The 26,450-nt window shown below is 44.3% G+C and overlaps 1 protein-coding gene across 7 annotated transcripts; it reads left to right on the forward strand.

Moving 5' to 3' along the window:
- Positions 1-1,056: 1,056 nt before the first annotated feature.
- DDO (D-aspartate oxidase) lies at positions 1,057-23,209 on the forward strand. 7 transcript variants are annotated; one of them, XM_061206986.1, is made up of 7 exons: positions 5,732-5,847; positions 5,958-6,041; positions 7,163-7,307; positions 7,928-8,103; positions 12,417-12,525; positions 15,740-15,916; positions 22,418-23,209. In XM_061206986.1, the coding sequence occupies exons 4-7, from the start codon at positions 7,932-7,934 to the stop codon at positions 22,983-22,985; spliced, it is 1,026 nt and encodes a 341-aa protein (XP_061062969.1). In that variant the 5' UTR covers positions 5,732-5,847; positions 5,958-6,041; positions 7,163-7,307; positions 7,928-7,931; the 3' UTR covers positions 22,986-23,209. The 7 variants fall into 7 exon arrangements, with proteins under 7 accessions (XP_061062973.1, XP_061062969.1, XP_061062968.1 ...); XM_061206985.1 differs by lacking the exon at positions 7,163-7,307; XM_061206988.1 differs by lacking the exon at positions 5,958-6,041 and having other exon boundaries at positions 5,762-5,825.
- Positions 23,210-26,450: the final 3,241 nt, after the last annotated feature.

A 26,450-nucleotide genomic window follows, 5' to 3' on the forward strand; every position in this document is an offset into this window, starting at 1 on the left:
CATCTGGTGTTGTGTTTTCAGGTGTCTGTGACCTTATTATGATCTTAGGCAGCCTCTCTGCTAATGGATGGGTCTGTGTTCCTGTCTTGCTAGTTGTTTGGCATAGGGTGTCCAGCACTGGAGGTTGCTGGTCGTTGAGTGGAGCTGGGTCTTGGTGGTGAGATGGAGATCTCTGGGAGGTTTTCACCATTTGATATTACATGGATCTGGGAGGTCTCTGGTGGACCAATGTCCTGAACTCGGCTCTCCCACCTCAGAGGCACAGGCCTGACACCCAGCCGGAGAACCAAGACCCTGTCATCCACACGGCTCAGAATAAAAGGGAGAAAGAAAGAAAGAAGGAAAAAAAGAAAGGAAGGAAGGAAGGAAGGAAGGAAGAAAAAAAGAAAGAAAGAAAGCAAGCAACCAAACCAAAAAAACAAATCCACCAATGATAACAAGTGCTAAAAACTATACTAAAAAAAAAAAAAAAAAAAGGACAGACAGAACCCTAGGACAAATGGTAAAAGCAAAGCTATACAGACAAAATCACACACAGTAGCATATACATACACACTCACAAAAAGAGAAAAAGGAAAAAAATATATATATCGTTGCTCACAAAGCCTACCGCCTCAATTTGGGATGATTTGTTGTCTATTCAGGTATTCCACAGATGCAGGGTACATCAATTTGACGGTGGAGATTTAATCCGCTGCTCCTGAGGCTGCTGGGAGAGATTTCCCTTTCTCTTCTTTGTTCGCACAGCTCCCAGGGTTCAGCTTTGGATTTGGACCCGCCTCTGCGTGTAGGTCGCCTGATGGCGTGTCCTTCGCTCAGACAGGACGGGGTTAAAGAAGCAGCTGCTTCGGGTGCTCTGGCTCACTCAGGCCGGGGGGAGGGAGGGGTACGGATGCGGGGCAAGCCTGTGGCGGCAGAGGCCAGCATGACGTTGCAGCAGCCTGAGGCGCGCCGTGCGTTCTCCCGGGGAAGTTGTCCCTGGATTATGGGACCCTGGCAGTGGCGGGCTGCACAGGCTCCCGGGAGGGGAGGTGTGGAGAGTGACCTGTGCTCGCCCACAGGCTGTTTGGTGGCGGCAGCAGCAGCCTTAGCGTCCCATGCCCGTCTCTGGGGTCCGCGCTGATAGCCGCGGCTCACACCGGCTCTGGAGCTCCTTTAAGCGGCGCTCTGAATCCCCTCTCCTTGCGCACCAGGATACAAAGAGGTAAGAAAAAGTCTCTTGTCTCTTCGGCAGCTCTAGACTTTTCCCCGGACTCCCTCCCGGCTAGCCGTGGCGCACTAGCCCCCTTCAGGCTGTGTTCACGCCGCCAACCCCAGTCCTCTCCCTGGGATCCCACCGAAGCCCGAGCCTCAGCTCCCAGCCCCCGCCCGCCCCGGCGGGTGAGCAGACAAGCCTCTCGGGCTGGTGAGTGCTGGTCGGCACCGATCCTCTGTGCGGGAATCTCTCCCCTTTGCCCTCCGCACCCCTGTGGCTGCGCTCTCCTCCGTGGCTCTGAAGCTTCCCCCCTCTGCCACCCGCAGTCTCCGCCCGCAAAGGGCCTTCCTAGTGTGTGGAAACCTTTCCTCCTTCACAGCTCCCTCCCACTGGCGCAGGCCCCGTCCCTATTCTTTTGTCTCTGTTTTTTCTTTTTTCTTTTGCCCTACCCAGGTACGTGGGGAGTTTCTTGCCTTTTGGGAGGTCTGAGGTCTTCTGCCAGCGTCGAGTAGGTGTTCTGTAGGAGTTGTTCCACATGTAGATGTATTTCTGATGTATTTGTGGGGAGGAAGGTGATCTCCACGGCTTACTCTTCCGCCATCTTGAAGGTTTCCTTTTAGCCATTATTGTGGTTTATCTCTCCATTTACTTGGATTGTCTTTAATGTCTTTCAATGAAGAATAATTTTCTCCATAAATCATGCACATTTCTTGTATTTATTTCTAGGTACATATTTTTATTACAGTTAGAGATGTTAAGTTTCTCATATATTTTCTACTGTTTATTGTGGGCATAAAGGAGGGTGCTTGATTTTTCTATGTTGCTCCTATATCCAGCAACCTTGATAAAAAGTGTTTTTAACTCAAAAGGGAAAAAAACCCACTTTATTGGGAGAAAAATTGGGCTTTACAGCATAACAATTCACAAATATGTCATACAGGAAGCCAAACATACTTTGTTCCTCTAGCATTTCTTAGTATGCACAGCTTTCTGATTTTATACCTGAAAAACAGTGATGTTGTATATCTATAACAGTTGGAAGCTAGTCATACGTAGCACATCAAACCTGTCTCTGGTTGTAAACATTTCAAGGAGTACTTTACCACAGCATTGGAAAGCTCAGAAAACAACCCACATACAAGTAGGTAAACTTCAGGCAGGTGACCTTGTTACCAGTTCTGTTTAACTGTGGACCATACATCAACTTGACCTCAACAGGCAATGAAGTGTGAGGGGCAGTGGAAGCACGTGGATTAAAAAAACAAACAAACAAACAAAAAACCTGGCTATCAGCCTTCTCACTTGGGCAAATCAACCTCTCTTTACCTCAGTCTTCTCATTTGAAAATTCAGAATCATAATAAAATGTCGCTCACAGGACTGAAAAGATGAGATACTATATCTACATCATTTAATGCCACCCTGCACAGCCCAGATCCTGTACCATGCTGTTTCTCCATGCACTTTATACGATTCCACCATGCAGTCAAGGAGAGTGTGGCAGGCGTCCTGTCCAGCCTTGGTCTTGGCCAGTTGGCATTTGGAGCCCATCATGCTGTCCCTGTTCCAATTTGATTGTGTCCTACAACATATAATATGTTTCTCCCTTGAGGACTCTGCAATTTAGATTGTTCTGGTGATAGTTTTGGCCCATAATAGCTGCAGGGAAGACTTACTGTGAAGTTAATGAAGCACAAACTTCAGACTCACTTCCCTCACTTGCACGGGCTCTTGAGAAAGACCTTAGCACTTGGTTTATTTGGTTATAAATCTTGGTAAATTTTGTAAAAAAATTTGCAAAAATAAGATCTATTCACTGCAATCAGTTAAGACCACTATCTCTTTCCACTCTTCCTTCTGTAAGATTTCCCCTCTGTCAGATGACATCAAAGTGGTCACAGACATTTTGTTCTTTCATGATTTTGTGTATGTATATATATATATACACACACACACACAAAAGAGGGCTTAAACCTGTATAACTTCAGATCCCAAAAAAGCTGAATCTGTCCTCCCTCCACCCCCCGAATCTCTGTTAATAGCTACGTTGTGAGGTATAAGTTCATATTAAAAATATACTCTCTGAACGTATTCAATTGAACAGTCAGTTCTGAGGGGCTGACCTGTCCCCTTTTGATCACTCTTATCAAATACTTACCACATACTCAATACAAAGGGTTCATTCTGTAAAATGGCATTATGCAAAGGGGGTACATAAATTCTTGTGGTGGTGAAGAGGAATATTTTCTTATTTAAGATTGTGAATTCTGACTATTGAAGCCAGTCTGTGGTATCTCCCCCCAACAGAGTGTCTGGGAGTTGTGGGTGTTCATGTCTTATCTGAATTTGCCAAGAGTCAGTAATGGCTGCTCATTTTATCTCTGAAGCCCACACTGTACCAGTATATACTGACAGCTTCTTGTTCCCTAAGTAGCTTCATCTTCTTCATTCATTCCCTGCCTCTCCCTGTGCCTACCTACCCGAACAGGGACCAAACGTTAGAGATTTTCTTGGATGTACAGGTAAGTCTTTTTTTTTTTTTTAATATTTATTTATTTATTTGGCTGCGTAGGGTCTTAGTTGTGGCATGTGGGATCTTTTGTTGAGGTGTGCGGGCTCCAGAGCATGCAGGCGCAGTCGTTGCGGTGCACGGGCTTAGTTGCCCCGCAGCATGTGGGATCTTAGTTCCCTGACCAGGGATCGAACCTGCATCCCCTGCATTGGAAGGTGGATTCTTAACCACTGGACCACCAGGGAAGTCCTTGTACAGGTAAGTCTTAAAAGTCTTATTTTATAAGGAAGAAAGTATTCAATTATAGACTCTGCTCTACTTTTGTGTCCCAAGTCAGAGCTAAGCCAATGTATCACAGACTCGAATCTCCCTGAACTCATCCCTCCCATGCTTCCCTGCCCCAACCTGCAGCCATACACTGCTGAATCCCTGGTCCCATGAGCCTTGCTTCCTCAATAGCCTCTGAAGAGGCTATTCAAGTTCCATTGGCTTGAGGCACTTGATGTACTGGCAAACTAACACACCACCAAGGCTAACATGTCTCGAGCCATTGATGCCCATGGAGAGCAGAGCAGGAGGGGCTGGTGGGCAGGGAGGACCCCAACACACTGCACAGGTGAGGCTCTGGGGACCTCCAGAGCCCAAAGTAAAAAGTTCCTGAAAAATTGTTGGAGAGGAGTGTGAAGCTGAGCTCGCCTGCAGTCTCACGGAGATCTCATCAACTCCTGGACTTCAGCACCTTGGCAACCACAAGTCTGTTCTCCATGTCTGTGAGTCTATTTCTGTTTCTTAGATAAGTTCATTTGTGTCATATTTTAGATTCCACATATAAGTGGTATCATATGGTATTTGTCTTTCTTTTTCTGACTTACTTCGCTTAGTATGATAATCTGAGGACCATCCATGTTGCTGCAAATGGTGTTATTTCATTCTTTTTTATGGCTGAGTAATATTCCATTGTGTATATATACCACATCTTCTTTATCCATTCATCCGTCGATGGGCACTTAGGTTGCTTCCATGACCTGGCTATTGTAAATAGTGCTGCTATGAACATAGGGGTGCATGTATCTTTTCAAATTATAGTTTTGTCTGGGTATATGCCCAGGAATGGGATTGCTGAATTACATGGTAATTCTATTTTTAGTTTTCTGAGGAACCTCCATACCGTTCTCTATAGTGGCTGTACCAGTTTACATTCCCACCAACAGTGTAAGAGGGTTCTTCTTTTTCCACACCCTCTCCAGCATTTGTTATTTGTAGAAGGAATTTTACACATCTTAATTCAGCAGGTGCTCACAAAATTAGTTAATTTCCAATTTTCAAATGGGGAAACTGAAACTCAGAAGCAAGTGACTTGTTCAAAATAAAACAGACAGGTCTCCTGACACAAAAGTACATGCTTTGGTTAAGATTTTGAGCCTTGGAATCTAGCACTCAGATGAAGCTTTGCCACTTAAGAGACTTTGGGCCTGTCCTTAGTCTTTTGGAGCCTCAATTTGCTCATCTATAGCGTGGGAATAATAATAATAGTACCTACCTCATAGGGTGATTGTGTTACATGGTATCATGAATGTGTCTGGCACAGGGTTAATGTTAAATACATATTAGTTACAATATTATTATCATTATTCTGATACTTCAAACTGCTTCCCTATAAACAGACTCACTGACTGTAAAGTGTCTACCACACAGTGGACGCTCAGCAAATATTTGAATATGTGGGCTAAAGAATCATTTGATTCTTATCCTAGATTAATTCCTGAATCATTTTTTCCAGCTGCAGTCAGGTCATCATCTTAGTGATCAACAACATTATTCTGCCCTCACCCAACCCCACTCCCACCCCCATCAGCTGACTCAGCAGAGCCAGGCACCTACAGGAGAGGGATGCTAACTCGGGGCAGCCAAATGAGGAAAACGTGTCTGCTTCTGGATGGAACGTGCTGGAAGTTGGACAGGTTCACCCCTTATTTACCACGCTTACAAATCAGTTGGAGAAATCCCAGATTTGTGGCAAGACAGAGGGTTTGTAAACCAGAAAGAGAAGTGAGGGCTGCCAAGCATGGACCGGCTTCCAGGGGATCAGCAGAGCTGCAGCTCCACGGATGAGGATGAGGTCAATCGCTCCTTTCTCCAGGGTAATGAGTGACAGACACAGAGGCGTGTGGGCCAATGGAGATTAAGATTAGAGGGAATGTCCTTAATAAGTCCCCCAATGGGAAGCAGTTTTGCTTTTTCTGTCTCTCAGGGCACTAGAACAACCACTCACTGGGAAAACAAGTTTTGGTGCCAGAGCCTTCAGTGGGTTCCAAGGCTGCTTTTTTGGAGACAGGTACTTGAATGCTCCTGCTTTCCACTCAGGGGTGGTTCTGGACCTACTCCACGAGTCTGGGGGGGCGGGGTGTGTGTCTAAGTGGGATCAGGTGACAGAGATTCACAGGTCACTGGACCAGAATGTACCCACTTTGCTGGTTCACTTTTCTCTTCCCTGGTAGCTGGATATTCTCAGCCACAGGTTACTTTCCCTTTCAACTTAATTTATTCGAGCTATTTTGAGAAAGTTGCTGGGAAGGGGAGGCCTTGTGAAATAGGAAAGCCGGTAAGGGGATAGGTGTCTGCTTTCTACCTCTAGGGGACACGCACAGGACTGCGCTCCTCAAGCTTGCCCCCCATCCACTGGTCTGCTCCTTGCCCTGGACCCTTCCCTTCTCTTCCCTCTGCCCTGGCAATCCTGTTCCTTCTCAGCTAGCCAGCCCACTGGGGAGCAGTCAGATAAAATTATGGCTGAGGAAACTGTATACTGCTTGAGAAATGGAAATAACACACACTAAACCACTTTGGAAGACTTTACAGTATCTCAGTGCTGAGACCTTCAGAGACGGAAGTGAGCACTGACTGCCTTTGCTGTACTCACAGTGGAGCGAACCACCCCACTCCCTCCTGAGAAAAGATGAATTTTACGTGCAGGTGGCCATGATTTGTACCACGTGACCTGATGCCCTGGCTATTGCTGACTGGACAAGGAAGGGCACCTGTGCCAAGGGCAGATTTATAGGCTCTGTCAGCCCAACAAGCTGGGCTGGGGCTAGAGCTTTGTTTGATAGGGATGGTGATGACCAGTTGGACTAATTGCATTTTCTCTCTCTGGAGTTTCCACCTGAGACCTATTAGGGGAAGTTAGCTGGAACCAGAAGTGGAAAGATAAGCAGGGAAGCATGGGGAGACACGGGAGCTGACAGTGGAGAGGGCTCAGTGGACTCCTGGTGCTCAGAGGGGAGGCAGTGGGAGAGTGTTGAACCCTCATCAACCCTCTGGTTTCCACCCTGGGTGCCAGTCTCGGGATGCCCAGCCCAGGCCCCTGGATGTCTGTCTCCTGCATTTCCATACGGACTCTCAGAAGAAGCCCCCTTTACAAGACAACCTCAGTGCATCTCTGTTATTTACCACCCACAGGATCTAATAAAGAATTCACCTGGCCTGGTTTACAGATGAGGGAGTGGAGGCGAGGAGACCATGGGTAGCTCCCCAGGTTACGGAATCAGAACTCGAGTCCACGAAGGAATCCAGGCTCCTTACCTGGAAAGCCTGCTCTCAGAGGGTGGGGTTTCAGGACAGGGGTGTTGGTGGGGAGTGGAGGGTCGGGGCGTGGGTGGGAGGAGTTGGTTTCCAGTTAGAGTGAAGAGCAGGAGAGATGTTGAGTTCCGTTGTTCAGACTTTGTGTCACATTGTTATAATTAAAAAGCAGTTTGTAAACAGTAACAGCTGAGTTCTAAATTGCCCCTGGGTCTGGCTCGTGCCCTCTCAGTGGCTGCTCCTCGGGAGGTTTCTGGGAGCAGACGCAGCGGCTCTGCTGCTCTTGGCCACCTCGCTTATTTCACCAACCTTCCCTAGGCCGTGTCCACAGTGAACATGGTTTAGGAATGAGTAGAAATCCACCCCCAAGGTCAGACTTACTCAGCTGTCCTTTGTTCTAAAGGCAACTCCCGGCAGGTTTGGAACTAATGTCTAAACTCCATGGAGACCTTGTTGTCCTTACCCTGACATTGAATGGAAAGAGGGCTTACAGGGAGCTCTCTTTATCCCATGAGAAATGCCGGCAAGAAAGGTCGTATTTGGAGAGGCTGTGGACCTAAGGAAAGAACCTTCAGGGCCAAGCTTTGTACTGGATGGAATAACTCTTGAAACAAGGTTTGTAGCTCACACCGTGCCTCCTCACAGGCCCATGGATACAGTACGGATTGCAGCTGTGGGAGCTGGTGTGGTGGGGCTCTCCACCGCTGTGTGCATTTCCAAACTGGTCCCGCAATGCTCCATTACAGTCATTTCAGACCAGTTCACTCCCGAGACCACGAGTGATGTGGCAGCCGGAATGCTTATTCCTCCTGTTTATCCAGGTGAGAAAGAGATTTTTGCTCCTCTGTCAGATATAATGGATGTTAGATAGAATGGCGTTGGTGGAATTCTGTTGACAAAGACAGCTGGATGTTCACGTAAGTGTAATGTGCACTTTTGACATCTTGTTGGTTCATCTGTTAGGAAAGGCTCAGTTATGCAGCAAGACAGAAAGAACCTTCAAATCTTACAGCTTAAAAAGCAAAGGTTTGTTTCTTGCTCATACTGTATGTTGATTGAGCATCAGCAAGGGTTCTGTTCATCACTCAGGGGTCTAAGCTGATGAAGCAGCCAGAGCCTTGAATGTGGTCAGTACCTGTAGCTGGGGAATTGAGTGCTCTGAAGGGTCTTGCCTTAGCAATTAAAGGTTCATGGCCAGGAAGCAACATTCATCACTTCTGGTGACAGCTCATTAGCTAGTGCTAGTCACATGCTCCCACCCTTCAGCAGGAGGCCAGGAAGTGCAATTCTGTAAGGCTCCCAGAAGGTAGACAGCCAGAGTATTTGGTAAACAGCACCAATGGCTACCACAGTTGGTAACTGGTAACTCGAAGTCTTTCCACCGATACCAGTAGTGACCATCAAGTCAGAAAATACTTGTAATGGGACTAACATTATCCTCACTTCTAAGCCAGTTTAAAAACAATCAGTCAATATGTATTCAGGACTAAAAATGCATTGATTTTTTAAAATAATTAATTCATTTGTTTATTTATTTATTTTTGGCTGTGCTGGGTCTCTGTTGCTGCGCGCGTGCTTTCTCCAGTTGCGACCAGTGGGGGCTACTCTTCGTTGCATTGTGCAGGCTTCTCACTGCGGTGGCTTCTCTTGTTACGGAGCACAGGCTTCAGGCGCCCAGGCTTCAGTAATTGTGGCACGTGGGCTCAGTAGTTGTGGGTCAAGGGCTCTAGAGCGCAGGCTCAGTAGTTGTGGCGCATGGGCTTAGTTGCTCCGTGGCATGTGGGATCTTCCCAGACCAGGGCTTGAACCTGTGTCCCCTGCATTGGCAGGCGGATTCTTAACCACTGCACCACCAGGGAAGTCCCAATGCATTGATTTTTAAAAACACTTTCATGTATCCTTTCCATTCTGTATTCTTCATACGAAATGGGAAGAGGAGGAAATAGCATTAAATAGGAAACAAAATCACTTTGCAGCTAATGAAGTTTATACTCACTGTCTTCACTTCCTCATTTCCACTCTCCTTTCTCCCCTTTAATTTTAGTTTTTATTTTTGTATCAAAGTTATACATGGACATAGTTTAAGCAGTCAAATGATTATAAGTTATTACAAAAAAACAGCAATCTGGACTTTGAAAACTGCCCTGCCCATTTAATCTGGAAACTCATGTCTCCAGTTCAAGATACAATCTCTGAGTTACTCAACTGCCGATTCCTCCCTCCTGCCGTCTCTGCCTTTCTGTCCGGAATTGCTGTTTTGCTGGGCTTCCTGGACGAGTCCTCCCATTGGCTCAATTTTTTCCCCTTCCTATTTCTATCTTTTTCTCTTTCTATTTTACTTGCTGGGAGATTTTCTCAATTTTTTCTTTTTGCCTTGCTGTTGGATTTATTATTTCTACCATAGCATTTTTAATATTCCAAAGATCTTTTTTATTCTCTGAATTTCCCTTTGTTATACTACTTGTGTTCTATGGTTGCAATAGCTTATCTTTCTGAAGACACTAGTAATAGTTTTAAAAGTTTTTTCTCCCTGCATAGTTTCTGTTGTCTCCAAGTTGTGTTTTTTTTATTTGACGTGCTCATTTTTCATGTTACAGGTTTTCCTTGGCCATGTGGTCATCGTTACCTGTCTGTTGACCTTTAAGAGCAGGATCCTAAACAGCTGATGGGAGTTTCTGGGTCCTTGCATAGGGCTTGTTGCCTTGAGGCTCACTGGAGTGAGATGGGAGTGCTGTTTGGTTGGAGAACCTCTGATGTCATTATATTTAAGTCTTTCTTCTTGGGCAAGTCATGTTCCCCAGAGAAGAGGCTTCCAGTCCCCTGGCTGGGGTGGGTGAAGGCCTGGCTGGCAGCATTCTAGAAGGAGGGGGAGAAGAGGTCTGGGGTCTTAGCATGTGGTTTGCACATGATTCCTTAACGCTCTTGTTTTTACTAGGGTATCCCTGCCTTTGCCTGCACTTGGTGTTTCCTAGTCCAGAGACACCCCCTGCTTCACCTAACAGAGGATAAACCCATTTTCTGCCAGGGTGGGGAGGGCAGTGGCCTCACTATTGCAGTCCAGGAACTTGGCTTTGTCAGCACCCGTGATGCTAGTGTACCTCTTGGGAGCTGCCTTGCCGGAAACAAGCACAAGAGCCTGGTGTTTTTGCAGAATGCTAGTTCACACTGGACACCTTTCTTGTGACCAGAGTCCTTGTGTCCATCTCCCAGGCATCCCCCTGTATGCATCAGGCCCAGGTGAATGGTGAAAAGGCTGCCTGATAGTCATGGAATCATATTCAAAAAAGAAGGCTCACCTGAGAGTTCATTCAGGCCACTGAGGCCCAGCTCACCCTTTGGCTGGGTGATTGGGGCCCCTGGATCAGGGTCTTTCTCTCTGGCGCTGCTAGATAGACTTTGGTTTTCTCTCTGGGCTTCTTTCAGACCAGCCCCAGTGATGAAAATCTTCTGTGCCCATAAATGTCAATACCATATGGGGACCATACTGTCCCATAGGTTTGTTGTGAGGATTAAATGAGTTAACACATGTAAAGCATTTAGATCAGTGCCTGGACATAGTAAGTGCTATGTCAGCACTTGCTATTGTTATTACCGCTACTCTGGCTACAGTTTTCTTTTACCAGCACTTGAACATGAATTAGGTCCCAGGCTTGCTTTACCCACTGTTGAACTGGAATTGTCTATTCTTTTGGGGTGACTTTTGCAGTGTGTGAATAGCAGTCACTATTTTGTTTTTTAAGGTTTGGAGTGGGAACGGGGGTGTGCATTTCAATACAGCCTCGTACACTGCCTTAGATTGTTGGGGTATAATCCATATGAGGTCTAATTTAGTTCTTTGTAGTTTATTATTTATTTCCTCCTTATTTGTAAACCAGTAGACCCAGTCTGCAATTTTGGGAGTGTTGAGTTCACACGGGCATATGTTTAAAGACAACAGCACAGATCCACTACTTAAGAAATATTTACTGGCTCCTGAACAAGTGAATTGCTTTAAAACCTGCTACTGAAATGCCCTCATTCACCTGGAAGCAGGATGCCTCCAGGGGTTTTTCATCTCTACCGTGAGCTCTAGGGACATCTCTCCAAGCAAAGCTGACCCAGTATCCTCTCTGCTCAGTTCCCCCATCTCCTCTGTGTCTCCCCTATAGCAGCCCCTCAGGATTACTGTTCCCCAGTCCCTGGCCTGACCCTGGACTCTCTCTCATGACCTTCCCACAGGGATCAGACGGCCAAATACTTCATCCACAATTGGATTTGTCAGTGCTTCTGTGCCATGCTTGCTCTCTGTGCCTACACTGGACATTATTATTTTGGGGCTTGAACCCTGACCCCTATTTTCTCCCTGGCAGGCCTGGAACCCTTCCAGAGCTATGTCCAGGTCCAATCTCTTGTACACAGGCAGGAATGCCTGGGGGATAGGGGGCACTGGTCCACAGGACTCTGACAGAGAGGTGGTGCCTGGTGTGGTCCCTGCACACCCCTGGTGACCCCAGGAATGCTACTCCAAGCTGGTCTATGATTCCATGGAATGGAGGGGGATGGAGGTAATGGCAGCCTTGGATGGGGCTGTAGGGAGCTCAGTTCCACAATGCAGGCCTTGTTTCCTTGTATCAGAAGGGTGAGCAACCTTGGCTTCCAACTGATGTTCAGTCTGTTCTTCGACCTCGTTGACCTGGGCCCCACAGATCTCCCCATATCTCCTGCCATGTTTTCAGTCCTCAGGAAAGAGGCCCTGGGTTCTTTCTCCTATCATCTCGACTGTGTGGCCAGCTGGATGCCTCAGCCAGATTGGCTAACTTGGCTCAGATTGGTTATGGACCTTTCAAGGACCTCTGGAATATGCCTAGTGCCAAAGGCCAATACGCCCTTTCCAGCTGGCCCATATGTCAGATTTTTCCCTCATTGGTTGATTTCCCCTCTGTTGATTAATAATTTTATGAACCGACCCTGACAGCAAGTGTCAACATTCAAAACTCTGGTGGCTGACAGATCCTCCACCACAATGTGGTACTTTATCTAAATGTTCCTCCCTGCCTCTTTAGTTTTTCCCAGTTTGTAGGAAGGAGCTTCTCTGAAGATAGTCATTGTCATTATTTTCCTTTCTGTTCTGCTTTGCTTTTCTCCACCATCACAGACACACCCATTCACAAGCAGAAGCAGTGGTTTAAAGAGACCTTTGATCACCTGTTTGCAATTGCCAATTCTGCAGAAGCTGAAGATGCTGGTGTTCTCCTGGTGTCTGGGTAAGAGAGGAAATCTGAAGTTATTTTAGAATTTAGAATGATCTTAACAGACCTTAGAGTTCAACAGAAAATATTACTGAGTACCTGCTATGAGCAGAGTGCTGAACTAGATGTAGGAGGATTTAGAAGAACATTTTAGGCTTTACTCCAAAGAACTCAAGAGAGACAAGTTATAGCATTAGACTTTTAAACAATAAACAACCATTATATTTTCTCATCACAAATGCTATTTTGAGTTTCCTCAGGGAATATGCAGTGATTTACAAATATGGCTAAAAAAACATATAGCAGGTAAACACTGAGTTTGGGTTATATGGGGCTGTTGGGGGGCTGATGGAAAGCAAACAGGTGTGATTCATATGGGAATGGGTGCAGAGGCCCAAGGCACAGGCACATCTTTCTTATTTGGTGTCCGTGGAGAATGAAGTGTTCCAAAAAAGCAAATTTTATAGGTCACTAAAGTTACCTTTTAAAGTGCCATTTGGGAAAAAATATTTCTGAAATGGTTAGCAAGCTTCATTTGATTTTTCACATCCAATTTCAGAAGAAATGCAAAATTAAATAAAAGAGTTTAAAATATTAAACATTTCTAACACAAACTGGCACTTAAAATATGACAATACCTTTCTATATCTTCTCAAACAGAAATCACTAACCGTGCTATCACTTCTAATTTACACATACATTGTCTGTGTTATTCTATGTGATAACACAACTATGCCCTACAGCCTTCTGAAGAACAGAGGCATGTCTGCCTTTTACTAAGTTCTCAAAACCACTGCATCTTTTATGCTGTTTAAAAAAAAAATTGTCCTGTCTCCTCTTTTGAGTTCAGGCTGTCTGCTGACATTTTCTGCTGGTGAACGTACCTGCATCAGGCAGATTTCTACCCTATTCTTCTTCTTGCTCTCCCTCACCATCACAAACACCAAACGATATTGATATCACTAATTTCTCAAAGTCCCTACCCAAAGGAGCAACTTTACTTCTCTACCTTCTGAAGATGGATTGAAACTGTAACTGTCTCCAGAGCCAGTTGATAAGCTACATAGAAACATCGTTGTCATTGATTTATGGTCACACTTTGTTTTTGTCCAAACCCAACACGACCCAGTCTAATTCACAAACATCAGCTCTCAGTAATTTTTAGAAACAGCTGTGTCCAAGATTCAAATGTCCTTTCAAGAGCAAGACTTTGCCACTATTGAGGATATTAAAAGGAATGTACTCTAAGCCATTCTAAAAAAGAGTTATTTATTTTCCTCATATGAATGATTTTTATCCCACTTGCTTCCAAAAAGTATTTGAATCAGTCAAGTGAAAGTAAGGGCACAAATGTCCTATGCACCTTGGCATAAGTATAAACTTTATTCATCTATTTATTCCTTCAAAACAATTTACTCAGCATTCACCAGTATCAGGTACTCTTCTAGGAATTAGGGAAATAGAAATGAGCAACTTAGTACATATTGCTTGGCATATAGTAGATGCTCAATAAATATGTGTTGAGTGACTTTTTAGGAAAGACAGACATGGTCCTGCCCTCATGTAGCTTATGTTCTGTAGGGAATGTCCTAAATCTAATGAGTTACATATGAGACATGAGTCACCAAGGGAAGAGTACAGGGTGCTATGGAAGCATTTATCTGGAGAATAAACTTGCTCTGGTAAGTTATGAGAAGCCACTCAGAAAAAAAGTGATGTTTCAGTGGAGACCATCCACATGAGTGTAGGTTAGTCTGCTGACCCTGTAGAGGTGAAGGGGACAGAGATAGGGTCCAGGGCAGAGGAGGCAGCATTCAGGTAGAAGCAATAGTACATGCATAGACCTGAATCTAGGGTGACTCTGGTGTGTTGGAGGGACTGAAAAACGTCTAGGGTAATGGAAAGCCATTGAGGATTTACACAGTGAAGTAACTGATCATATTTGCATTTCAAAAACATTCTGTCTGCAGTGTGGAGAACAGATTTGTGGAAAGAGAGATGATGGTGGGATAGATTAGGTGTTGATAGTGGGCATAGAGAACAGATGGATTTGAGAAATGCTTATGAGGAGCTTAGATGGGACTTGATAATTGATGGCATGTAGGGTGTGAGAGAGGAGAGAAGGTCAAGGATGATTCTCTGGTTTCTGGAGTTAGCACCTGGGTGGATGGGGAAAGAGCAGCGGGCATGGGGTAAATGTCTGAGACATGGGGGTAGACTTACCCGGTAGGGAGTAGGCAACATGGGTCTGGATCTGGTTTTGGAGCTCAGGAGAGAGAAGAGGGGTGGAGATGTAGTCTTCTGAGTGTTTGGCCTATAGTATGATGGTGAAGACAGGGAAGAGGGCAATCTAGCCCAGGGAGAGTGTGCAGAATGAGACAGCAAGAGGGCCCGTCGTAGAGACCTGCAGCAAACAACATTTATACCTTCCACAGGAACCGTATAGAATGAATTACTTAGAGATATAAATTCCAGTACGTTAATTACCATAGCATTAGCAACCACGTATAGCACTCAAATGATTCCCCTTGCTACTTTAGAGCAGCCATGCTTTACAACATTTATTCCTATTGATGTAAAGAGCCCGATACTTAAAAATCCAAACATATGCCTAGCAGCTATTGATAGCACAGTTATAGGCTTCTTGTTAACAACTAATATCTTTCTAGCCTCATCAGCCCCAGCCATGACTGAACGATAACAGGGCTTCTCCTGACAACTCCTGGCTTCTCTTATCAAGAACTTAACGTGATGATCTACAACTTAACTCATAATTCGCAGCCCTGTCTCCTGCACCACCACCGTTGCTTGTTCTAACTTAGATGTTTTGTTCAGAATTGAGGCCAACCTTTAAACTTTTGATGGTTTGCTTACACTTTATGTAAAGCATTATGCAAAACAGAAAAATCTTTCCTCAAAAATGCATCATCATAAGTAAATAAAGAAAATCTGGGCAAGAGCTTTTTAGAAAAAGAGAGTTAAATTCAATCTTTAAAAGACACACAACTTTTTAAATGTCTTATTCCAAGGCCTCCCTCCCCCCTCCCCCCCACCATGAACATTTTAAATTTAGCTACTGAGTTATCTGAACCTGAGAGAATTGAAGAATAATTTCTTTCTCTGTATGGGTATAAGAAGTGTGTTTTTAAAATGCTTTAGAGAATGTAACATGGAGTTCACTAGAAATTTCATAGAACTTCAGGAAATTTTTCCACTTAATGTGTTTGAGTTGGCAGATATTTCGGAGCATTCCTACTGAGGAAGTGCCATTCTGGGCTGATGTGGTGCTGGGATTTCGAAAGATGACTGAGGATGAGCTGAAGAAATTCCCCCAACATGTGTTCGGTCAGGCTTTTACGACGCTCAAATGTGAAGGCCCTGCCTACCTCCCGTGGTTGGAGAAAAGGTCAGTTGAAGTGGGTCTTTGCTGCTTCCTTTGTCTGTCACACCCATAAATAACTCCATAGCTTCTCTGTGGTTCCTCAGAGCTCTTGTGCACTGTGTCTTGCTGTTCATTAAAGGCTAGGGCTTTGTACAACATTCTGAAGACACTGTGTCACAAGGAGTGAGTCACACCCAAGTTAGTAACACGTCCATCCTCTGCTTCACTGTGCACCTGGATGCACGATTTGGTCCCTCTCTCCCCACCAGTAAGACCCCCTCGTTGAAACAGTATCTTACTTTGCTCATCCATAAAGTGAAATGTTTGGAGAATATGCTTCCAGCTGTAAAATGATATGATTTACTCTAGTTCTTTTGAGAACTAGGCTTATTATAAGTTATTTTTGAAATTTTTTCTCATTAGTGAAAAAGAAAATAACCCCATTATTTTATTTTGTTATGAGCAAGAACTTTAAAAGTGAGGGCTTATCTAAATTAGGTAATTGTTTCCTTACCAAGTTCAGCCCCAAATTCCATGAACTTGCATTTTGGCTTGGTTTTCAGGACTTTCTGTTTCCAGTTGGTTAGGAAACACATCAAGGGTATTTTTATTTAAGACACATCAATAAATCTCTCTTTAGTTTCATCTTGAAATTGCAAGCATGTTGAGGGTTGTGAAACTTTGGCCCTTTCAATCCCAAGTCTGTATATTTGGTAGATGAATAGGAACAATGCAAATTATTCTGTAAAAGTTGGAAAAGTGACTTCAGGTAAGCCGTGGCAACAATGGCTTGGTCCCAGATGTAGGAGATAGGATAATTAACTGGAATAATTAATTAATTCCACAATTCTTTGTTGAACTTCTATGTATACCTAGCACTGTGCTAGAAGCTAGTCAAAAATGAAGGATAAAATATCAATTTTCTTAAGGAATTCATAGTCTATTCGGGGTGATGGTGTATATATGTGTGTGCACATTGATATACATGTTAATTAACAATTACAGTAACACATGCGATGAAGGTTAAATACAAATTTATGAAGGTGGATTGGGAGTGCAGAGGAAGGAGCCTAAGTCTGTTAGGCACTTGCCGGGAGCACCATGATATATTTTTGTAGCTTTATAAGTGCTCTTTTCACTTTTATCTCTTAGCAATTTATATGGGACTTCTTTCTTCTTAAAGTTCCAGTTTCATAAAACCTACACTTTTGTGCCTTGTCGCTGGCCCATAAACCCCTGTTTGTATGCTAAATTTAAACCACTGTATATCAGCTGATAAATGAACATTTGAGCCATCGTGTAATGGAGTTACCCATCCGCCAGCATTCCAATTTCAGGGCATCACCATCTTTTCTGAGTGGCAAGGTTGTGTGGTGTTGCATTTTTGTCTTTATATTATAAAAATGCCTGGAAAAAGAACATGGGAATTGCTAATGCTATTGATACGTAGTTGAGGTATCATATATCTTAATAAAATTCAGATAAGGGGAAATTATTAGGCAAGCCATAAGTGGCAGAGCTTTGCTGTAAATATATGCATATTTATTTTGGGCCACCCTCAGCCAGTTTCACACGAGAACATATATTACCTGAACAATTTGTTCAAGTATCACCTTCTAGAAAACAGGCCCCTTATTTCCATAATAACCTTATTTTTGAGCCTAATCTCTAACTGTGGGATGAAGGCCTGGGAAAAATCTTGATACCCTCTCATTAGTTGGAAGCCTGCTGTCAGCGTTTTACTTTACTTAAAATAACCCTGAGCGAGTGGTACTTTGTGCCAGTGGGAGCCACCTCCTGACTGCAACACCATCGGGCCTGATGACCAGCCAGCTGGAGTCGTGCCTTGGAGCATGCTGCTTCCTGTCTGTTTTTAGGTGACAGAGTCAAGGAGAAGAGGTCTGAGGGGTTGCTCTTGTCCCCACAGAGTCCCGGGGAGGACTTTTTAGGTCCATTTGTTTGATATACATGTCCACCATGACAGTGGGTGGGGACATGAGTGCCTCAGACAGACAGTACACACACTACACACAGTCTGTTGCAGGGAAGCCACGAGGAGACCCTCGTCCTAGCTGTCCCACCCCCGCCCTGCCTCCTGCTTTGGTACCCCCTAGGTCCCTGATACTTCATGCTTCCTCTTAACCCCCAATGAGGGGCCTCCTCTCTGTAAGATTAGTCATCCCCCCTTCCCTCAGGCCCTGGCATCTGACCAGAAGGCCAATGTGGAGGAGGAAGAGGGTCACCCGTTCCCTTTACTCCTGAGTAAGGCTTTGTAGGGCTGGGACTCCTTTAAGCCCAAGGCAACCCTCTCAGGGTAAGGACTTCAGGCCAGGTGGGAGGCCAGGCAGCATGGTGGTGAGAGCGTGGGACCCCTGGGGCTCCCTCTGTAGGCTGCCACCCACTTTCCACCACGGGATGACCCAGCTGGGGAGCCATACAATCCCTGCTTGTTCCTCACACCCAGGGTCTGTTATGTTGCCTCCTACGCCCCTTCTACACAATGTGAGTGTTCAGCCTGCAGCGTTCTGACTCAAAAATAGGCATTTCACTCAGCAAGCCACACAACAATGCCTTCAATTTAAGCTCTGTCCTTCTGAAATAATATTAATTTCCAGGAAAGAAAAAAAAAGTTTTTAACCACAAATTAGATCATTAGCATTTTTCAAAGAACAGAAGGAATCATCCCCTTCTCAAAAAAAAAAAAAAAAAGTATATCCAATAATACCCAGAACAGACAAATAGACAAAAACCCCTGAGGGTTAATCAGCCATGCAGATCATGTTTTATATCTTTGGCCAGTGGAGTTATATTCTGCTGCTTTGTACTTGCCCTTCCAGGAAATGAATCACAGAGGCAATAAGTCAACTGAGCCCGTCTCTTCACCAGGCATCCTACCTAAATAAATCATCCCGGCTGGAGCAGGATGGTCCTGCCTTGGGAGACATTCAGAGCGCGGGGTGCCCCGTTTCGGTGCTGGGGGCCCTGTAACGTTGGTGCATTGCCTTCTTTCCAGCAGGCCACGCCTTATTCTGTGGCCCTGATAAGGGCCCTGCACTGAGCACAGCACTAACCACACTGAGCTTCTCTCCCTGCACTTTCCTTCCCACTCGTCTAATGAGTCCTCTCGGTTACTTTCCCCGCAGAGTCCCAGACTCTTGTCTCCTATAGCTTCTGTTCTCCTACCTGGCCTGACTCACAGCAGTGCCTATGCCACTCTCTCGGCAGTTGGACAGAAATATGGATTGTACATCAGGCATGTGACAGGTCATCCCTGCCTAACAAATGTCCAACTTGCAAAGGTCCCTTCCTGTGCACAGCAGACCCCTGCTCCCCCATGCCCAACACACCCTGTGCCCGCCAGAGCACAGCCTTCCTTTTCCAGGCCCCTAGAGAGTTCCTCCTACTCGCAGCATTGGCCCCTGGCCCTTAACCAGAGGAGCCATGGGCAAAAGTTGGCCTTAGACACAGGTCTAATATGAACGCCCCACTTTCTCCCTGGTTATGCAAGGATGAGGCAGGAGGGCATCAGCCAGGAAAGTGGAAAATGATGGTGTTTATTTATTTTTTTATAAATTTATTTATTTATTTATTTATTTATTTTTGGTTGTGTTGGGTCTTCGTTGCTGCGCCTGGGCTTCCTCTAGTTGCGGCGAGCGGGGGCTACTCTTCGTTGCAGTGCGTGGGCTTCTCATTGCGGTGGCTTCTCTTGCTGCAGAGCACGGGCTCTAGGCGCACAGGCTTCAGTAGTTGTGGCACGCAGGCTCAGTAGTTGTGGCTAGCGGGCTCTAGAGTGCAGGCTCAGTAGTTGTGGTGCATGGGCTTAGCTGCTCCGTGGCATGTGGGATCTTCCTGGACCAGGGCTCGAACCCGTGTTCCCTGCATTGGCAGGCGGATTCTTAACCACTGAGCCACCAGGGAAGTCCTATTTTTTCTGATGATGGCAAGAAGGTTAGTAGGGAATAGATGGAGGCTGGCTGTGATGCAATGGCCTTGGGGGCTTCCACTGGGGCTCCAATTGCTGCCCTAAGACAGTGGAAGAGGGGAACCCCACCTGCTGGACTGACTAAGGGTGCACGGCTGCTCCCCTCCAGACCACTCTGCCCATAGAAACCCCAGGCCTCATCCACACCTCCTCCCCAAAGGGAACAGAAGCTGCTCCGTGACTGGACGGAACTTAGACCGATTAATAAAAGTTCGTGCAGTGGACAAGGCGGAGATGGATCTTCTGAGAAGTGGGAAATAGAATGCAGTTTATTTTATTAGAACATGCATTGCAGCAGAATGAGTGAGCAGTATGGTCATCAGATGAGGTTAAAATTATCGGTTAAAATTATATGGCAAGAGAGACAGAGAGAGACAGAGATTTAGTTGCTTTGTAAGCCTAAAATGCATTTAAAAAATTCTAACTATGATAAGATATTTTAAGTATAGCTACATTAAGTGTCAATAGGAATAAACAGTGGATTTTCCCACTGAATCTATATGCATAGCATTATTTGCCAACTGAGATTTTCAGTTAGTTTTCTTTTTTTTCTCCTTTTCTTCAGACAAATGGACTAAAAATTGTTAATTTTCTGATCGTTGTTAATAAAGTACCCTGCTTCAGGTTTGAAGCAAGGATGCCAATGTGGTGCCACTCTCTGTCTTTTAGGGTTCTCTAGAGAAACAGAACCAATAGAAAAAATATATATATATAAAGAGATTTAATATAAGGAATTGGTTCACACAATTATGGAGGCTGGCACGTCCTAGGATCTGCAGGGTGAGCTGGCAAGCTGGAGACCTAGGAGACCCAAGGCTGTAATTCCAGTCTGAAGGCTGGCAAACTTCAGACCCAGGAAGAGCCAATGTTTTAGTCTGAGTCTGAAGACAGGAAAAAGCTGATATCCCAGTTTGAAGGCAGTCTGGCAGGAGGAAGGTCAGCCTTTTTGTTCTATTCAGGCCTTCAGCCAGTTGGATGAGACCCACGTGAAGGAGGGCAATCTAGTTTACTCAGTCTACCAATTTAAGTGTTCATTGCATCCCAAAATACCCTCACAGAAACACCCAGAAGAATGCTTGGCTAAATATCTGGGTACCCCATGGCCCAGTCAAGCCAAAACATAGAGTTAATCATCATATACCCAAACCAGGATTTCATATTGTCTTCAGTATTGGCCAACACTCATGTCAAGTCCACTAGGTATTGGGCATTGAGCTGGGTCATAGGTGTAGTGAGAAGCATAAGACATAGTCTCTCCCCTTGAGAAATTTATACTTTATTGATATCAGTCCCCTAGAATTTGTTGTGCTCACGTCTTGTGAAGCACTGTCATGCCCATTATTTCACTTGAACTTGATCTTCACAGCCATCTCTGAAGCAGGCAAGGGAGGTGTCATCCCCATAACACAGATGAGGAAACTGAGGGTCAGAGACGAGAGGTGAGTTGGCCAAGACCTCAAAGCTAAGCTAATGTGAGGCAACTGGGACCTAAACCCATGCTTTCCAATTCTACATCACCTCTCATTTGGAACTTACTTCATTCTGCCAAGTATTTACACTTTGTCTCCCAACTCCTTTGTCAATCTTGAGGAAGGGCACTTTGGCTTTAAGCAGTACCTTGCACACAGGCATTCAACCTGCATCCTGGTGTAGAGAGCTGCCAATAGTCTTTTTCTCATATTACGTCTCCTATATTCTACAAGTGACCTATAAATAAGATGATAGGACCTGGAGTTATTGTTTAATAGGTACATAGTTTCATTTTGCAAGACGAAAAAGTTCTGGAGTTGGAATGATGATGGTGGTTGCACAACAATGTGAATGTATTAAACTTAATGCCATTGAATTGTACACTTAAAAATGGTCAAAACGGTGAATTTTGTGTTATGCGTATTTTACCACTATTAAAAAATAAGATTACAGAACTTGGATAAACCACTTCTTTTCATTCTTGATGTACTTGGTCCAAAAAATCATTAGCAACCACAACTGTTATTTAGTCCATCAGCTGCAAATATTTTGTGTTCCTCTTATGCTAGCATCCCTGTGGTAGACATAAGGAGGAGTGCATGTGAGCCCTGTCCCAACCATCTGGTTAGGGAGAACAGAGTAATACACAGGAACATGCAAGAGTTAATTAACAATACGAGACAGAACGTCCAAGGCAGTAAATTTAAGTGCTAAATAAACGGCATGAACAAAAAGTGCTTGGGGTTTTTAAAATACCAGGTTAACCTGGTATTTATTGAGCATCTAGAATGATATAGGAACTCCATTAAACATAAAAAGGATGAAGCATGTAGTTTGCTTTGAGTTTTTGAAATAGCTATTTATTTAGTTAGGTTCACCTTTAGGAATTCCTGGTTTCCAAGGATGTGAGGCAGTCAGCTAGAATTTGGCCTGCTTGGGCCCTGGAAGCTCTGGAGGTATTTGCTCATTCGACGGTCTCCTCAGTTTTGTTCCCGAGTTCCTGTCCATCACTTCTGTAAGGGGTTGAGCAGGAAACTGCTATGGCTCACTTCACGGTCTCTCGTTCTCCCCAGGCTAAAAGGAAGCGGGGGCCTGATACTCACCCGACGAGTAGAAGACCTGTGGGAGCTTCACCCGTCCTTCGACATTGTGGTCAACTGTTCAGGCCTTGGAAGCAGGCAGCTTGCAGGAGACCCGAAGATTTTCCCAGTGAGGGGTCAAGTGCTCAAAGTGCAGGCTCCCTGGGTGAAGCATTTTATCCGAGATGGGAGTGGGCTGACATACATTTACCCTGGTATATCCAACGTAACCCTGGGTGGAACTAGGCAAAAAGGAGACTGGAATCTGTCCCCAGATGCAGAAATTAGCAAAGGGATTCTTTCCCGATGCTGTGCCCTCGAGCCCTCTCTCCATGGAGCCTGTGACATAAGGGAGAAGGTGGGCTTGAGGCCCACCAGGCCAGGTGTGCGGCTGGAGAAAGAGCTCTTAGCTCAGGGCAGCCGGAGGCTGCCTGTGGTCCATCACTACGGCCACGGTAGTGGGGGCATAGCCATGCACTGGGGCACTGCTCTGGAGGCCGCCAGGCTGGTGAGCGAGTGTGCCCAAGCCCTCAGGACCCCTGCTCCCAAATCAAAGCTGTAGGCATGAAATGACAGCAAATGGCCCCAGAAACTATTAATCAAAATATAATTTAAGTACCAGAAGAGATTCAAATAACTTTTCCATTGAATGAAAGTTTAATTGGACATGGTTTTGCTTTCAAAATTAGAAATGATGCAATATGTATCAGTAGACTTAAGATTAGTACTAATCTAACTTCGTACTAGACTTAAGTCTAGTACTAATGACATAGGGCATAAAGCTCTATTTTTGTTAAAAAATACTTGCTATAAAGTAAGATTTCTTTAAGATCTTGGGTCTAAGGATCTATGCCAATTCACATGGTTGCAGGGATTTTTTTTGGCTCATAAATCCACAGGAGGAGATAATGTATGGAAAACACTTAACTCACTGTAGGTTGCAGAGCTGCCCATGATGCTCATAGGTTGCAGTCAAGTGAACACTATAATCCTTTAAAATTACACAGTGATATACAATTCAGGCTTGTTCCATTTAGTGGAAGACAAAGCATGATTCCTGCTAGTGCTAGCGGCAACCTCTACTTCCTCTCAGCTGGTACTGATGGTAGAAGATAGGGATGATGTTGCCTACAGATGTGGCATCAACTCAATTGCGGTCTGGGGTCAATCACCTAAGGGGCATACTTTCCACTACCACAAATGATTGAGAGCTGGTTTGTTGGATGGTTGACTTTGCCTAAGCATTTTTGAAGATTGAATAGTATGTACAGCCAAAGGGCTAATTTGCTAATTAAAATGGAACAATCACTCTGAATAAAATATAAACAAAGAGTTTTCTGCAAGTTGTTAAAAGGTACTGGGGAGGAGTGGAAATGTATCTCATGATAAAATGAGTTTGGGAATTGCTGAATTAATAAATCTAATCTGGATTCTTGACTTGGTCTTTAATCTGTTCATGTGTATTGTGAATACTTAGGAGGGTTTTTGGCTGAGTGAATGGTAAAGGAGATGCTATTCATTGAGGTAAGGAAGCTTGGGAGAAATATATGTAATTATTTTTTTATGAGAATAGTCTGTTTTATTTGACATTTTCTAACACTGGAGAATTTCTAAGTTTGAATATTTCTAATTTAAATATAGGCCTAAATAGTAGGCCTTAATAAGATGTAATGTGTATGGTGTTTATGTTATAGTTATTGGGACTTACCTGGTGGTTCAGTGGTTAAGACTCCACGCTTCCACTGCAGGGGGCACAGGTTCGATCCCTGGTTGGGGAACTAAGATCCCCCATGCCTTGTGGTGTGGCCAAAAGAAAACCAAAAAAAACCAGTTACAGCTATCATTGAAAAGGTGAATGAAAATATATACATGAGGGTCAAAAAAAAGAAATATGTGTAATTCTAATTTTAATTTTTTGGGGATATGGCTTATGTTTAGTGATAATAAGTTCTATTTTAGACATCCTGGGGGGAGATGTGGAACTGGCAAAGAGAATGGGAAAGAGAAAGCCCCCAGCACAGCTCCATTCTTGCTGTTTTGTTCATTGAGCTTTTGCATATGATTTTTTTTTAACATCTTCATTGGAGTATAATTGCTTTACAATGGTGTGTTAGTTTCTGCTTTATAACAAAGTGAATCAGCTATACATATACATGTATCCCCATATCTCTTCCCTCTTGTGTCTCCCTCCCGCTGTCCCTGTTGCATATGATTTTGTTTGCAGAGAATGTTGTGCTGGGAGAGAGAAAGATGGAAAGAGCGAGCGTGCATGCCAGTGTACTAAAGGACCTTAATCATCCCTTACAGTATTAAAGTTCCCAAGTTAAATCGTGTGGATTCTTTTCTATGGATTTCCACCAGGGGGTGGTGTTGTATCAAATTCAGATAAATTGGTACATTGGAAAATTTAGAAATGGCTAGAAATAAAAATTGGATACCAGGTGTGTGGAGTATGTGGGTGATTCTTTTGAGGTTTTGGAGTTTATATGCCCGAAATACAATTGTTTTGAATTCTGTTTAAAGTATTTGAGAAATGTACAAGCTCAGATACACTGAAAATACACACATATACACACATCCATCCACATACTCACACATGCACTCACTACATATGATCTGTGAGAAATAATATGTTATGACAAATGGCATTTTGAAGAGGGGGAATACATTTTTTAATGGTTAAAAATGAAAATTTTCAGAATAGGTGTATTTCAGTCATTGTTACAGCAGTTTTAAGTGTACTCAGTTGTTCCTTATGCCCACAGTTTAGATCCTGCAGCATTTTCATTTCCTGTAGGTAGGTTCATACCCTATGACTATTGCCTATTTGCAATGGTCCAAGCAATTACTCTAGTTTAATTTAACTCTGCATTTTATATTTCTAAAGCCTAACATTACAAGACTGAAAGATTAGAGGTTTCTTGGGAAAGTGGTCATGGAGGCATGCCCTGATTTCATTTTTACTAATTGATAAATATTTGCTCCTCCTCTTAAAGGTTTATTCATTTTGATCAGTACCTGCCAACCTGGGTTGCACATTAAAGTCACCGGGGAAGTTTGAAAAACTAATCATTCCCAGCCCTGCTCTAATAAATTAGCATTTGTTGGGGGTTGGGTGGAGCCCCAGCAATAGTATTTACTCATAGCCCGCAGAGTTCTATCCAATAGCTGGGACTGAAGGTTATGAGCACTGTTTCACTCCTCTACTCACGGGGCTCTGCCACTACTATAACCACTCGCCTCCCCTTCCTTCCTCACCATCTTGGGGCACTGAGCTAAGAGGGATGTGCTCACATATGCAGGTGTGTTCTTAGGCACTCCTGGGCAAGGTGGTAGGTAGGAATTAGCTGTCTCCCAAAGTGGCTCTCTAGAAATGCTGGGAACCACATTGTTGGCTGTAGGTCAGCTGCCCAGAGACAGCTGCCTGTCTGAAAACTGAGAGGCTGAATATACAAATGGACAGTGGCCAGACTATATATAAAAGAACTCTGATCCATGGTCTGCAGCAACCTGCCTGGGAAACTAACCTCTTTCTTTACAATAACCAGCAAGGGAGCCAGTCTGCTATAGGTCAGATTTGTAAGAAGCTAAATTGCTATCTCTAGTAACAATCCAGAAAGTTAAACAATCATTTCAGGAACAATTGGCTCCAAATGGCCAGTACTTGATTAATAACTGCAAGCTTCCCCAATTTCTGTCCTGTTTCCAACTTAGGACCAACTAGAGTAAGTCAAATATGCACCCCTGACCAATCACCCAGGATGCCCCACTTCTTAACAGCCTGCCGACAGCTTCCCCACGCCAAGAGCATCCATTCAGGGCACACCTGAAGTCTTCTCTTTTGTCACTATAAAGCTTTCCCACTCTTCTGCCTGCCTTGGAGTTACGGTGGCTGAACTCCCTCACTATAGCAAGCTCTGAATAAATAGTCATTGCTTTTCTCATTTGGCTGGTCTTTTTTTGGTTTTTGTTGTTTGTTTGTTTCCACAAAGATTTCCTGTTTTTGTAAGCTGAAGTCTTAGATCAC

Source organism: Eubalaena glacialis, chromosome 12 (genome assembly GCF_028564815.1).
Source record: "Eubalaena glacialis isolate mEubGla1 chromosome 12, mEubGla1.1.hap2.+ XY, whole genome shotgun sequence".
NCBI lineage: Eukaryota > Metazoa > Chordata > Mammalia > Artiodactyla > Balaenidae > Eubalaena > Eubalaena glacialis.